The 15,940-nt window shown below is 44.6% G+C and overlaps 1 protein-coding gene across 3 annotated transcripts in view; it reads left to right on the top strand.

Moving 5' to 3' along the window:
• The first annotated feature begins 880 nt into the window (after positions 1 to 880).
• Positions 881 to 15,940, top strand: part of VGLL4 (vestigial like family member 4) — a 150,981-nt gene continuing 135,921 nt past the window's right edge. The window contains exons 1-2 of one of the 3 annotated variants that reach the window (XM_027584183.2): positions 881 to 1,113; positions 15,034 to 15,110. In XM_027584183.2, the coding sequence (XP_027439984.1) occupies positions 15,047 to 15,110 (64 nt within the window). In that variant the 5' untranslated portion in view covers positions 881 to 1,113; positions 15,034 to 15,046. Of the gene's footprint in view, positions 1,114 to 2,055; positions 2,215 to 11,374; positions 11,393 to 15,033; positions 15,111 to 15,940 lie in introns of those variants that run through there. The other 2 variants (XM_027584184.2, XM_027584185.2) reach the window with 2 other exon arrangements.

The raw sequence follows: 15,940 nt of genomic DNA, 5'->3' as shown, positions 1-15,940 counted from the left end.
TGTCACTTGGGTTCCCATTCACAGTGATCCTGTGTGGCCTGGAGGAGTGTATTTTACAAGGGGCCATAAGACCCATGCTCTGGTGCAGGCAACACCTCTACCTGCTTTAGGTAAAACATCTAATCTGGCTGTAAAATGGAACTATTAATACCTGTCCTGCTACCCAACAGGGGCTAAGATCAAATGAGGTAATATGCTGTGACTTGATATGATCGGATGAGGTAATAGAGGGGAAAACAGTTTGAAAACTGCAAAGCATCCCCTTCCCCTCCCCCTGCCCCCAGCATTAATGTAAGCTGGTATTTCTTTTCATTGTTATCATTGCCTCTCAGCAGAGTCTTCTCCCAGGAAAAGCCCTATAGTAGGAGCTCCTAATAGCGACCGAAGTTTGAGAACAGCCAGAAGGCGAGCAACATGAAGCCATTTAAAGCAAACCAGAGGAAGTCCAGTCTCTGACTATTTATTTTATGAAGTTAGCGGCTGGATATGTTAAGCAAATGTTTTCTTAATTGTGGCAGTACGAGAAAACAATGGGGCAAGGGCTGCCGGAGACTGGAGTATCAGGCCTCCACCCCTCTTATCCCCCCCCCAAATCTCTAGAGAATGACAGGAAAAAATTAAAGACAGGGTTTTTCTTTTCGTGGTCACATGTCTACGCTGCTGCTGTAATAAGAACCTGCACCAATTAGAAATGTTTCACCTCCTCCCCTCTGCCCCTCCCCGGGCACATTTCAGAGCAGCCTGGGTTGTGGACTCCTGGAGTTTGCCAAGCACAGCAAACACTGCTGTGTGAGCGGCTGGAGGGGGCTCTTTCCACTCCGACCTCCCTCCCTTCCTCCTCTGCTCCCTCCCTTCCACACTGTTTTCATTTACTAGGACTTCCTCCTCCCGGCGAGGGAGAGGGGAGGAAAGACGCTGCAGGGCGCCTGGGGCGTGAGTGTGCGTGCGTGTGTGTGTGTGTGTGTGTGTAAAGTGGAGTGAGTGGTGGAGTGTAAAATGCTGTAATGGGAGGAAACCGAGCCGCGTCTGAGTGCCCCGGACTGCAGCGGCCGTTCTGATCGCAGTGGCACCTGAGCACACACTTCCCCGAGCAAGTGCAACCTGTACCTGCAGGTACGTGTAGCCGCCGGCCCGTTTGGGCACTTTGGCTTGGGGGTGTGGGTAACGAGAAAGTGAGGCAGCGGTCCAGGTCGGCGTCCGGGGGAGCGGGGAGAGCGGGGTGTGCGGGAGACTCCAGCGTGCGCTGAGGTCCCGCGGGTGAGCCAGGTGTGAGCGCCGGGCGCCGGAGGGGCTCTACGCCCTTGCAGTGGCTGCTTCTCGAAAAGAGGACGTGTGCGGGTCTGAAGCCGAGGGCGGCGTAGGTGCTGCAAGTCGTGCTCAAAGGCTCTGGCACTTGCTGGCTGCGCGTGGCGGTGAAGGGGCAGCGGGTCCAGTGGGTGCAGAGTACCGCTCGACCTTGGACGTCGGTGTCACGTGTGCTGTGTCCACCGGGTGCGTGGGCCCACTGTGTGCGTGTGGGGAACGTGCCTGGCCCACAGCAGCAGGCACCTGGGCGCGCACGAAAGGTTCGTTTGTGCGGGTACGCTGAAGGTGTGTGCCCACCGGCTGGGCCTTGGAGGCATAGATATGTGTGAGGTGCCGGGTCCTCGAGCCCTCGGGGACTGGCGTCTCCTCCCGGGGGCCCAGCGCGGCTCCAGCCCCGCAGCGGCCGTTCCCCGCCCGAGCGCGTAGGCACCCGCTGGGTACGAGGTAGCCGCCGCCGCGGGGCGTGCGGCAGGCGGGGGAGGGGAAACAAGCCTCTCCTCGGCGCGCGAAGCCCCGCCCCCGCCTCCGTGCCCGCTCACCTGGGCCTGGCCGCCCACCTGCTCGGTGGGAGGGGCGTGCCCGGGGGCGTGTCCTGGCGGGCCAGGCGGAGCCCGGCAGAGCCCGGCTGAGGGCGGGCGGCGCCTCATTCCAGGGATTCCTCGCGCTTCCGCGCTCGCGTCCGCCGCGGAGCCGGCTCGGCGCGCGCCGCCCGCGTGTGCGTGTGGGTGTGCGGAGGGAGAGTCGGTGCGGGAGCGCGGGCGCGAGTGCGCCTGTGCGTCGGCGCGCCCCCGGAGTGCGCCCCGCGCGCTCGGCGGTCCCGCCTCCACCCCCGCCCCTGCCTCCATCCCCGCCCCCGTTCTTCACGGGGTCCGGCCGGCCCGAGGCGGGCGAGCCCAGAGCCGCCCGGCGGTGAGTGCTGGAGAACCGGGCCCGCGAGGGCTGGCCTGCGGGGGAACTCCGGGTGGGCTGACTCGAAGCAGGACTGAGGGCGTCCTCCTGGAGGGAGGAGGCGGCTGGTTCTCGCGGGGCAACTTGAGGCTCCCAGTGGGAGCCGAAGCTCCAGGGTTTTCGAAGGAAGGTCCGGCTCCTGGGGGGGGGGGGGCGTCCCGCGAGGAAGGCGTCCTGGGAGTGCGAGGCATGGGGCCGGGGAGGGGGCCCGGCGCGCCCGGTAGACTCCTGGTCCTGGCCAGCGGCAAAGGAAGGCTGGGTTCAGGGCTGCGGGAAGGGGCTGAGGATGGGCAGCTGGGACGGGTCTCTCTCTTCTCTTCATTTACTCCCTGCCCTTCCCCAAAACAAAACGGCACACTCTTCCAGCACCGAGTGCAGGCCTCGCCGAAACGCAAATGTCTTTTCCTTTTTTTTTTTTTTTTGCTTTGCTTAAAGTCTCCTTTGATTCCTGACACTGAGACAGTGAAATGTCTTAGGTTAGGATGACAGTACTTGCTTGGGCTATTAACTTAGTCTTTATGCACTTTACTGGCCTATATTCGTGTATTTAAGCTAGAGGATTAAAAAAATCGGTTTCACTTTGATCATTGGTGCTCTATGTTTGCTGGTTGTATTTCCTTCTCTGTGGTTAATAAGAACCAGCAGCCCGGGAGCCGGCGGTGGAGACAGCTCTTCTAGTTTCTATCGCAGCTGGTTTCTCCCTCTGTTTGAAAGGTATTATCTTCCAGTTTGTACATTTTGCAAATCTTTTTCTAAATCCAAGCCTACCTTAACGAGAATGAAGGCTTGCATTTGTTTCCTCTGAACATTCAAAGACAAAACCAAGAAAAGATAGTTTTCCTATTGGTATTTGAAGGTCAGTTTTGCATACCATTTTAGCATACCAAACTTTAACTCTTTGCTCTAGTCCACTAACTTGTAATGTTCATTGTTTCCTCCTTGCTGCGCATGACTGTGAGGAGTAGCGTGGGTAGTTGAAAGAGAGCTTTGGGGTCAGTGCCTTAAGGCTGTACCGATGACACGATCTTGGAACAAGTTATTTATCATCTCTAAATCTCAATACCTTAATTTTAAATAACGCGTTTAGAAATACTTTATTCAGAAATTTGTTGTCTTATACTCAAGACACAATTTTGTGTTGGTTGATTGGTTGTTTTTTTTTTCTTCTGTGTGTTTTCTGTTGCATCTGGCTGAAAATCATCTCCCCCACGGTAGAAATGATGTAAACCCCTCAAATTGTTATTTAATTTTCATGCAACTTTAATCCCAGGCTGATTTCCCCTGCCACTGTTTTTGTCACACTTTGGGGCAGCTTGCTTTTGCTTTCCATTTGGAAGGGAATGCAAACTAATTTTTATGTTGACCCAACAAAATACAATTAAGAAGATAATTCTGCTATAAATAACCATGGACTACATTCCAAAACTGTGAATGTTGTAGTAAAAACAGCTCTGGCTTATTTCTGGAGACTTGACTTTAAGTCCAGTCTCTGTCACCTACTAAGTTGGTGACCAGAAGAAGTTACTTCTACTTAACCTTTGTCTTTGATTTTCCTCTGTAAGAAGGTAATTGTATCTGTTCCCAATACATCACAGAAGTTCAGAATTACAGGGAATAATGTGCTCCAAAAAGTAGTTTGTATTATGTTATTATAAAGGTCTTCGAAGATTTGAGAGAGCTTCTTAATGACAGTCATCGCCACTTCCCCCAACTGATTTAGAACTGTGAGTTTACCTGAAGAGTTTATCACTTCTTACAGACACCATCCTTATGAAACCAAACTTTCGCTTTCAAATGTTCTGTTTGACAAGAGTGCTGTAAGGGGAAATTCCTCTTACCTGCTTATGGAGTCTTGTTCCTGACCTCTCCTGGTTGCCAAAACAAATCCCAAGGAAGATTTTACTTTGTGTCTTTCCTCAGTATCTTTCCTGGGTAGTTTTGCTGTGCGGGTTCTAGTTTGCCTTAGTAGAATGAAAAGTAAAATAACCATCATAAAAGTTGCTTTGCAACTTTGATTATGACTTCATAAAATAATACGAGCTGTAAATTCAGGAAGTAAAAGTCACATAACATTGGGAAAATTTTAATGTAACTAAAATTATGACACTGTAGTGATCTTAAGATATCGAGTCTGGTTTTGGCCTGTGTTAGATAAACTATTGCAGAACCTGGTGAGAGAGAAGGTTTTTGCTTAAGTTTGTGCATAACTGAAGCTCATTGGTGATTGTTTTAGGGATCCCATCTAAAGGTAATGAAGTCGATATGTGAGAGCCTAATAGGAGAGAAAAGGGAATGCTGCCAACAGTCTGTAACAATTTAGAATCTGACCACATTGAAACAACTACAGCAACAACAACTGCTTAGAAATTGGACTGCCAATGGGACGCCTGGGTGGCTCAGTCAGTTAAGCTCTGCCTTGGGCTTGGGTCATGATCTCAGGGTCTAGGAACTGAGTCCCGCATCAGGCTCCTTATGGGGAGCCTGCTTCTCCTTCTGCCTGCCGCTCCCCCTGCTTGTGCTCTAGTGCTCTCTCTGACAAATAAATAAAATTAAAAAAAGAAAGAAAGAAAGAAAGAAATTGGGCTGCCAAATCGTGAGAGTATGATCTGTCAAGGTAAGAAAGGCAGGCAGGAGCATAAGTGGGAGGTGCTGAAACCAGAAAAATTCTTGCTACCCGGGACGCAGTATGACAACTCCCTCGCGAAGGAGGAAAACCTTGTAGAATGCATTGTGTCTTATGCCTCAGGTCTGATAACCAGATACAGCCCATCCTTGGATTTCTTCATCTACTTACTAAAATTTATTTGGAAGTCTGAATCCGAACTTGCAGGACTTTCTCCATCATCCCTGCACATGCACAGAGTGGTGAAAAATCTGAGTGTTCCCAGGTGAGGTCAGACAAGGCAAGACTCTGACTTCTTGTTTCAGCTCTCACACTGTACTACTTGTGGTCTATTTAGTGCCACATTTTTCTCATTTGGGGGCTTTTTGTTGTTTTTGGTGTTTATAGTGGCCCCTCAGCATAGTGTTCCCAAGAGCAAGGAGGCTGTGATGTGCCTTTCAGAAAAAAATACAAGGAGAAAATATGTGCCTTAGATAAGTTTCAGTCAGGCATGAATTATAGTGCTGTTGGCCATGAACTCAATGTGAGTGAATCAGTAATAGATATCACATAAGGTGTCTTTAAACAGAAACACCTAAAACAAGGCTATGTATTGATCAGTTGACAAAAATGCAACCAGTGGCTCAGAGGAACCTAACTGTGTGCTTCTCCTATGAGCAATGGTTCAGTGGTCATTAACTCAGTGTTCTTGGAGACTTAGAGAGCATGACAGCTGTGAATAATGAGAATTGAGCATATTTACTGATGCTGATAACTAGAGTGCTTCCTAATGGTATAATGTGTCATGGGTTAGAAGGCTTTATCTAGGCTTTAATAGGCTGAGTTGAGATTTTGGAACAATGGACAGTTAGACTAAAGTATATGGGAAGTTTGCCACCTTGGACTTTGATGCAAATTCATGTGTCTCGTTCTTGGGGGTAAAATGTCCCTGAGAGGGACGCCTGGGTGGCTCAGTCTGTTAAGCATCCGATTCTTGATCTCAGGGTCGTGAGTTTGGGCCCTGTGTTGGGCTCCGCTACTTTAAAAAAAAAAAAAAAAAAAGTCCCTGAGAGGATGGGCACCTCAGGACTTGTGAATGGGAAATTCTAAGTATCCAAATAAAAGAAATGGCAAGAACAGGCATATCCAGAGTAAACTAAAAATGCCAGTGAGTTTCCCTTATTTCATATGCAGTGCTGTAGGAGGATGAGGTCTTGGAAATGAAGAGAGATTCACAATAGCCTAAACATGAGAAAGAAAAGCATAGTTCATTTTTATGTGACAACAGTGTCGAGAAATGGTGGGAATAGGCAGTCTGCTCAAAAAGTCCAGACTTGAATTTTATTTTCTTTTACTTAGACCCAGTGGTGTTAGTGCGGTCCCACTGTACAGTTTCCAGGGGACCCTTTGGGGAGATGGGTAAACTTCAGCCGGCAGGGAGAATTTTATACCAGCACCAAGCAGCCTCACATAAAAGATCAGGAAATATGCTGTAACCTAAGTTTAGTTTTGCAGCATTGGGCTTCTATACTCAACTGGCACATGGTCAGCTTTCATACTGTCTGTGCAGGTGCAGGGCTGACACTGACACCAAACTGTATTACAGGACCGGAGGATTTAGTTACTGCGTGGTAGCACTGCTTGGCAGCTCCCATTGCCAGGGTCTTCAAGACGACTACATTATCATATCCCTAACACACACGCCCTGGGGGCCCCAGCGGAGGGGTGATTAAGGAGGTCCATAGAGTCATCCATATTAGCATAAGAAAACCTGAAATGGTTGAATTGAGTATTGGTTCAGGACTTTCCATCCAGAGTGGTACCCTTTATTCAGCCCAAGCTGCCTGGGATATCAGTCTCTATTGAGATGATGGGAGGTGGAAACCAGCAGTAGGCAGAGCCTAGGTGATGGCAGATGCCTGAGGTTACCTTGTTCCGACATCTAATGAATCCCACTTTGGAGGACAAAGAGATGGATGGCTGTCCAACCCATAGACTGCATCCTGCAGAGCTTTCATAGGAGGGGGCCTCATATCATTATGGAAAGGGTACAAGACTGTCCCAGCTTACCAAGTTTTATAGTTTTCTAGGACAATGTAAGGACGGCCATCAGCTGACTCTTATTCTGGGGCTTCTGCTTGAGGTTGGCAAGCACCTAAAAGCAGCTTAACTAGGGATTTTATGCACTCACGTTTTCAGTTCTCTGGAAATAAGTATAGAACATGCCGGTAGATTGTTCAGATTTAATACATTTGGCCTTGAAATAGCTTTTTAGGAGTGGCTTTGTGTAGAGGTGAGGAGTTGGATGTAAGTGGAAGCTGGCCAGGCCCTGACATGCTACTTGGTGGGGTACCGTACATTATGGCAGTATGGTGTTTGCCTAGGTAGGGATATGCCTAGGTAGGGAACGCTGGCCTAGCAGAGGATCCATCTGTTCATGCTCTTTCTTTGGCAGTGTGACTATTTTTTAAAGATTTATTTATTTATTTGTCAGAGAGTGCGCGCATGAACAGAGGGAGTGGCAGGCAGAGGGAGAAGCAGGTTCCCTGCTGAGCAAGGAGCTGGATGCGGGACTCAATCCCAGGACCCCCCGGGATCAGGACCTGAGCCAAAGGCAGATGTTTAACTGACTGAGCCACCCAGGCATCCCAAAAGTATGACTCTTGGAAGAGTGTTTTGAATAAGGGCTGGCGACTATTTAGTGATGTGTACAATTTAAGGTTGCGAGAAATACAAATGAGGTGCAGATTAAAAATATCATTCACTGATCCCTAACAGTTATCTGTCGGAACTCAACAGCAGGTTTTCTTGAGCATGACTAAGTTGAAACCATGCTTGCTAATACCGAACCCGTTCGCGGAGCCTGCAGCCTTGAGGGCTTCCATTTCATTGCCGGGAGCGGCTTGCTCCACTCTCAGAACCAGCTGATGGCGAGCATTTTCTCACCTGTCTTGGTTACCGTTTGTGTGACTCCATGCCTGTCTCTATTCAAAGAAAGTAAAGTACGGCATCATCTTCTCGTTCGTAAGAGGGGAGGGTTTGTTTCCCTTTGCTCACTTTAGAAACAATAAAGTTATTGCCTGATGTATCTCAAGGTATAGGGGAAAGAACACAGATTAGAAGTCTTGCCTCGGTTGATGATGGAAGTGGTTTTTTGGGGAGGGTGGTATAACGTAATAAAACTAAAAATAAATAACTGCTTTTCTCCAAAAGTCTTTATGAAAATCAGCTTAAGTATAGTAAAAATAGCAGTAGATGGTGAGTCAGGGGACTTGGACTCTTAGTTTCTTCAGGAAGTCACTTATATTCTCGGCACCTTGGTTTTTCATCTGCAGAAGAATATTAATAATCCTATTTGGCCAACTTACAGTAAGAATCCAATGAAGTAATTTATGTGAGTGTGCTTTGGAAAAGCATATGCTCTACAGCCTTATGTGGTGGCTGGATGGGGATGACATGTATTTCTCACTTGAGTTTACAAGGGACTTTCAGTTACACTGTATCATTTAGTCCACAGGCCAGGTTTGTGACCCTATGAAGTGAGCAACGTTATTGCCATTTTCTTTAGGTGAGGGACTTTGGGCCTGGAAAGGTTAAATGGCCCATACAATCCGTGTTAGGCTTGTAGAGCAAAGCCTAGAACAAAGCAGTGATTGTTGACTGAATGAGTGAAAATGTTAAAGTAGGGCTCAAGTCCTGGCTCCATTGATTTAACAGATGGTGAAGTGTGAAAAGAAAAAAAGAATCACACAAATGAGAGATATTTTCAGCAAGAACATAGAGGGGTGGTCTGAGAATTGGATGTTAACGGGAAGAATGTGTGTTGCGAGAAGTTAGTGGGGCATCAACTGGACACACTGTGGAGAAGAAAACAGCTAGGAGGGTAATGCTCGTCTCCTTGACGTGCCCAAAGCTTTGCTTCCATGTGGCTGCCAGAATCCTCTGGTGATGATTTGGTCTGAAATTGTATTTCAGTTGTCCTTTTCACTGAGATGGACAGTGTGATACCTATTTGGTTTAAGTTACTTCAGGGCAGTGAGTTCCTTTTCCTTTTCTGTAACATCTGTATATAGGTATTTTTTGTTTTTTGTTTTTTGTATATAGTTTTAATAGAAATAGGAGATACTCAATGAAAGCCTCTAAATTCTTGATGACCAAAAAGGTCATATACCTCCTGTGATGGTCTGAGAGTTCATACTCGTAGGCTTGTCCTCCAGTTGTACTTTATTAGCTGGGGCTGGTTTAGATTATCCCAGGAAGTGGCCCTAATTGCAGGGGATAGAGGGGTGGAACAGGGCCAACAGGAATTAGAGATACTGACTAGTGTGCATCTGGAAGCTAGAGATGCCATCAGTATCTCAGGATAGTGATGTCTTCCTGTTTGTGTTTTTTGGCCAAGTGACAGTGTGGCAGGAACATCAGGAGGTTTGAATATGCTTCTCCCCACCCCCACTGGTTTCCAGCCCTTGCTAGGACAGTTGCTCCATGTTCTCGTAGTCTTTCCTAAATTATAAGGTAGTTAGGCCACCATTCCTGGCAGAGCCATGGAGTGAGGCAGACCTGGTGCTGTAGCTTTCACCTGGGAAATCTCCTTAGAACACTTCCATAACATATCTTGAAATTCTGTTCTCTTGCCTGAAAAAAAAAATTGAATACACCCTGTGATTCTTTTTCCAAGACAGGTGCTTTTGTCCTCTTGTTGATCAAAAAGGGACAGTTCTTTGTGGAAGTCCAAATAATAGCATTCAAATGTATAGCTGAGCTTGTCTTTAGCACTGAATGTCCCTAAGTTTTAATAGCTTTAGAATTGATCTCTTATTCTCTAATTCTCCACTGTAAGCTATTTGTAGGAGCATTAGTATTGGCAGTAAGGGAGTTCAAAGGAAAGAATATGGGCTGGCAGAGAAAATATGGACCATTGCTTGCAAAACAAAACAAAATGTGTATTCTGTTCATGATGACTTATGGTCATATTTGTCAGTAATCCCCAGGGAAGGTGAATGGATAGACTGGAAATGGGTTGCAAAAGAGTAGAACACCTTTATAGATGCGCATGTCTTTTTCCAGAACCACCTTCTTTTCACTTGATGTTATGTTTCAGATGTGAGCATTTCAAGTGATTGTATTTTTGGTTAGCATGATATTATAATGTGAAAACCATCAAAGAAAGGAGAACATGCTACTGGGATGTATTTGGCTTTATTTTCTGGATGCTGCATAATCTTTGGCAAAAGGTAGTAAATGATTAATGGTTCATAAAGGATATACAATTAAACCAGGCATCTCTCTGCCCTGTGTAAAACCATTCAGACCATTGAGGGGCCTTGCACTGAGAATAAAGTCTCAGCTTTGTCACGCCCTACAGGGCATGCTTGATTTGCCCTTGCCCACTTCCCTGCCCCACCTCCTGGCCTCTCTCCCATGTTCCCTGTGCTGAGGTCATTCCCTCCACATCTCCAAGCCCAGCTTGGGTCTGTCTTGAGTGTTTTGCAAATGCTCTTTGTCTCTTCCCTGCCTCCTTTTACAAGACTAATTCCTCTCCTTGAGGTCTCAGCTTTCATTCATCTCAGACATCACCATGTAAAGTAGTGGTCGGTACCCTTTTTCACAAGATTTACCATCATTATTTGCAATTTATTTGATATGTTTGCAAAAATTTTAACAAATATTATTTTAATACGTATAAAGCCCATCCCCTTCTCATAACACCCTATGAGGGAGGTAATAGGAATTCATATTCCCATTTTACAGATGAAGAAACAGACACACAGAGGTAAAGTCATTTTCCAGGGACACAAAGATAGGCAGTGGTTGAGCCCAATTCAGACTCAGACGGGTTGATGTCTAAAGATCATCCTCTTAAATAACCACTCTGCTGATTTGTCTCTCAATGTGGTGTGACCCTCCATCAAATACTATAACCATTGCCTCCCCCCGACCCCCACAACTTTACCAACATGTTTTGTTGTTTTTTTTTTAATTTTTTCATAAGGTTTAAAAAAATTTTTTTTTATTACTGTTCTCTTCCACCTGTATTTGCTTAGGTCTTCTGTGGCTAGATAGTTGCTGGTCTTCATCTCCCACCTGTAGTTATTGAACCAGCTCCTACTGTCCTTATCTCACACCTGGTTCCTATAGAAGCCTCCTAACTGATCTGCTTCCAGTGACTTCTTACTTCACTCTATCAAGTCAAACCATCTTCTCCAGAACTGCTAAACAAAAATCTCATTAACATCAGATCATCAGCCTGCTCAGGGACTAATAATAGCTGCCTCTTGCCTACTATGTTCAGTGTAAACCTGTCCAGTTAGCCTTCGGCTTGTTCCTCCATCCACCCACATCGTGCTCACCCAAACTTAGCTCCTCCTGCTCTTTACCAGGACTCTCCGTTCTGACCAGAATGGTCTCAGTTTCCCTGTCTTGGGTTTTCATTCCTGTCTCTGCACCTTTCTTCAGGCTTTTGATCCGACATGACTGTACATGTAAGGATAAGACAGCGTCCTTGCACCCAGGAAATACTCCAACAGTGTGATCCAGGTGAGTAAGAGAGGTCATAAGAGAGATCAGAAAGGAGCATGACAGCCTAAGGGAGAGAAACTAGGGAAGGAGATCTTTGAAGTGGCTTTTTGAAGCACACACATGCCCGCACGAAGCAAAGAGTAGATGTTCACAAGGTATACACTTCAGCTGACACCGATCTCTCTTTTTATTACACAATACACACTTTGGTTTTAAACTCTATCTTGTCTTTTATTATGCTCTTTGAAATTTGTCTGTTACCTCATTCCTTTAAAAAAAATTGTCTATTAACCTATTCCTTATACTTTAGGTTCACCAATAAGATCATAACTCCTTGAAAGCAGAGATCGTACCTTTTCTTTCTCTTTTACTTCTCCCGAGTACTTCCCTGAACTCAGGATAATTGCGTAATAAAAATCAGTTGGCTTCATTAATAAGGCTGCAGCAGATGGCAGGTGCCTTGTAGGTGAACCTTAAACACCTAATCTCTTATCTGCCTACTTTGGACGTTAGGTTGCTCGGAGGTTTGGATTTCATGGTATCTAAATAAATTTAAATATGTAATGTTCTACGATGCTAGAATTCTGCATCTACTATTTGGTGTTACTTGATGTTTTTATGCCTTGATATTTTGCTTCTGTGTGTAATTTGCATAACTTAAGGGATGTGTTAATGTATATCTGTTTGGGTTTAGAATTTTCATCATGTGAGAGGAGAGTTAAGACTAAGTGACTGGGAAGGGTGTGTCCTTCAAAAGCCTGACACTTCAACTTCACCGGGAAATTACGGAATTTGAGTGTAAATACTGTGACATGGAGTAGAATGTTTATCAGCATTTACTTAATCAAAATAAAAGACTTTAAGCCCAATTCTTGCCCGAATAGGAAACTGGTTTAGGTGAAGAGACTATAACTGAGCTCTTGAGAGTTCAGCAAACCTTTCTTGTCCTTCCGTTCAAACCTTTCTTTGCTTTCTCCACCTTTGAACAGGTTCAAAAATCCTTACTCTCAAGAGATGATCTTTTCCATTTTACCAAGGTGATTAGGAATGTGAATGTCATTTTTTTTTTTTAATTCTTCTGATTTTACTCATCTTCCCTTGTCTCTGCAAGAGAAGACATGAACTCTGGTTGATGACATTGCTGCCCTCACTGACTTTACTCTCACATCCCCCCCCACCCCAGCCATTTCTGGTATTGCTCAGCAATTTATTTATTTTTCAACCCCCTTCACCTATCCGCTCCCCGCTCCCCCTGCAACCACCTGGCTCTGAGTTTGTCTTCTAGATTTCACATTGAAGAGACTCTCCAGTATTTGTCTTTGTCTCCTCGCACATTTTGAGACCTGTCAGTCTGTCTCTGGTCCTCTCCTGTTCGCACAGCTCCGGTAACAGCACCCCTCGTTACCTTCTGCATGCTGCATAGCTGTATCTTTCCAATTGTTTACCCTGCCTTTGGCTTCCCATTCTGTAGAATGGGACTACATGGTGCTACCAGAATAATTTTCATAGAACGCGTCGATGACCAAGCTAGTTCTCTGCTCAGAGATTTCAGTGGCTCCTTAACACATACAGGATCCAACCCAAGTGTCAGTCCTTCCACGATGTGGCCCCAATCGAAACTCCCATCCCTGTCTCTTACTTCCTATCCCTGTTTACTCTGGTTTTCTAGCCAGTTTGGGCAACTTGTTCCTGAATAGAGTCTTCTTCTGTTCTTCTATTCTGGAAGAACTTATATATCCATACTTCAGAGGCTCATGGTTCTGTTTTCTCCACAGTCTTTCAGGATTCATCTGTATTTCTTTCCTTTTTTTTTTTCATCTATATTTCTATAGGACTTTGTTTATACCCCTGTTTTGGTACTTAGTACATTTTAACTTAATCCATTCTTTTCCTAAGTGTTCCCTAAGAGATGTTTTAAGTTAAAAGAATGGCCGGTGAAAATTGAGAGATCCTTTTCTTTTCTTTTTCTTCTTTTTCTTTCTTCTCCATGCCCAGTGTTGAAGTCATGACCCTGAGATGGAGAGTCACAGGCTCGACCGACTAAGCCAGCCAGGCACCCCGAGAGATTTCATATATAGAGAGCTACTATCCCCACTGCCTGAGCCTCCTGCAGAAGGAAGGCATAGCAACATATTTGAAGCACAGGAAGGAAAATAAGCGGCTTAATTTGGTTTACTACAGCGTTTCCCAAACTTCTAAAATATTTTTTCTTATGAAATATGAACATACAGAGCAAAACACTTTGGAAAATACTGTCCTAAGCTAGATTCTTGTAGGCATGTCTACTGTTCAGATTGAAAGCTCTTTGAAAATAAGTACTGGCCTTTTATTATTTTCCTGCCTTAGCACTTCGTACATAGTTAATGCTTATTAAGTCAAGTTGCATAGCCATTCAAGACTTGGATGTTTCTTTGGAGACCTGAAATATGAAATTAGCAAAGCAAGCTGATCTGCCATGTCTCGTAACTGGCACATACACAGTAGGTACTCAGTAAATGTTGAAGAAGGCTCAATAAATGTGGAGTGTCTTTAAAAGGGTGTAGTTAAGTTGCACTAATAGGGTGTGCCTATTTTCCCAATAATTGTGTGTGCCTGTGTGTATGTTCATGTGTGTGTGCATGTGTGCTTGTTTAAATAACCCAGAAAAGGAAAATTGGGCAAAGTGGCCTGATTTTCTAGGTTTTCCACCATCTTTGAATCTTTTGCTGTCTTTGCTTTTCTATGTATGCTGTAATTTAAGAAAACAGAATTTAAAATAAAACCTAGGCTTATTAAAAAAAACACAGCACTAGGTAAATTGGTGATGGGTGGCGGTAATAGGAAATACCATACAAACATGATATTTTATTTATTTTTTAAAGCATTTTATTTTATTTATTTGGGGGGGAGGGGCAGAGGGAGAGTGAGAATCCCAAGCAGGCTCCACGCCCACCGTGGAACCCAACATAAGGCTTGATCTCACAACCCTGAGATCATGACCTGAGCTGAAACCAAGAGTCGTATGCCTAACGGACTGAGCCACCCAGGCGCCCCAAAACATGATATTTTAAAATAAAGATTCCTATTGGAATTAAAATACCACTTAACTCAGCACTGGAATTCACAGACCTTTAATGAGTACATCGAATATATTAAGTGACATGGTCATGCAGAGTCTCTTGGCTAAGGAGGTAAATGAACAGAACGGTTCAATCTTAATAATTTTTGTTAAAACTGTTAAACCAACAACAAACACCACCACAACAGAAATCTCAGACTGGTAGTAACATAGTAACGCTATGTTCATAGAGCAGCCTTTGTTCCGAAACTGTTTTTTACTAGGTATGTCTGTATGGGCATGTTATTATGCATGCACATAAACATTTATAAGCACAAATAACATGGGCATGAATATTACAATATCCCTTCTTTTAGCTCTAAAACTAGCTGCTTCCTGGAATCAGCAAGGTTTAGCTTAGTAGACAGAATGGAATTTAACCCTTTGCTCTATCTGTGCCTGAACCAAATCCACTGGATTTCTTCACAGACTGGGAAGAATTTCATCCTCTGTATTGTGATTTGCATGTGGTGGGGGAATCTTTCTAATTGTTAACTACCAGAATTCTAAAAGAGTCCTTTGAATTCTCTTTAAGTTCCTTTTTTTCTTTTTTTCCTTCTAGGCTCCAACCAGGAATGGAGACACCATTGGATGTCTTGTCAAGGGCAGCATCTCTGGTGCATGCTGATGATGAAAAACGTAAGTCAGAAACCTGTTTTGAAGTGCTTTTTACCTATGCCCTCTTGTCTCCCGCATTATAATAGACTCATGTGTTTCTCCACATGGTTTTATGGTTATATGCAGTTTATTTTGGTTGTTTTCCTCAGAGATAACAGCTTAGTACCGTCATTTTTATTTTCAAATGCTAGAACATGTAAGTCTTAGAAATGTCATCTTTGGATGCTGGAGCTCCAAGGGTTAACTCAAGGAAGTCTTGTCCTTTCTGGCTTCCCAGCTCTTGAATGGAGATAGTCCTTAAGTGTCTCTGGAAGTTTAGATAAATGTGTTGCTTGACAGACTAATTGACCAGCAGAGAATTAGAGGTGGAAAAAGTCAAGATCATCCCTATCATAGGTAATATGCAGTGCATATAATGGAAAACAGTCTTGAAAATTCCACTTGCATTGGTGAGAAGGAGCAAATATTTGGGGACAAATTCACTAATATAGTGGGGGACAGACGAAAGAGAACATGACATTGTCTTCCACAGGGTAACTCCACAATGTGTTAAAGTGCTTTTCCTACTCATCCTAAGGCATATTTGTTTTTAAATGTTCTTGTTCAAAGTTAAAATTGCTTGCTGAACACTATTTGCGAGAATGGCTGTTTTACATGGGAACAGAGTTAAGTGTTCTTTTTCTAAGCGCTAACATGCTAATAACAAAAAAAAAATATCTAAGGTTGAGCACTTACATTGTAAGTTCTTAAAGATGAACTACTTTCCAGTTTAGAGCTTAATGAATTGGCAGGCTGGAAGGTGCATGTCCTTAAAATATAAGCTCTGCCTTTTTACTGGCCAAGACTTTTGT

The sequence above is a fragment of the Zalophus californianus genome, chromosome 1, assembly GCF_009762305.2.
Source record: "Zalophus californianus isolate mZalCal1 chromosome 1, mZalCal1.pri.v2, whole genome shotgun sequence".
In the NCBI taxonomy this organism is placed as follows: domain Eukaryota; kingdom Metazoa; phylum Chordata; class Mammalia; order Carnivora; family Otariidae; genus Zalophus; species Zalophus californianus.
This window is presented reverse-complemented; position numbering and strand designations above follow the sequence as displayed.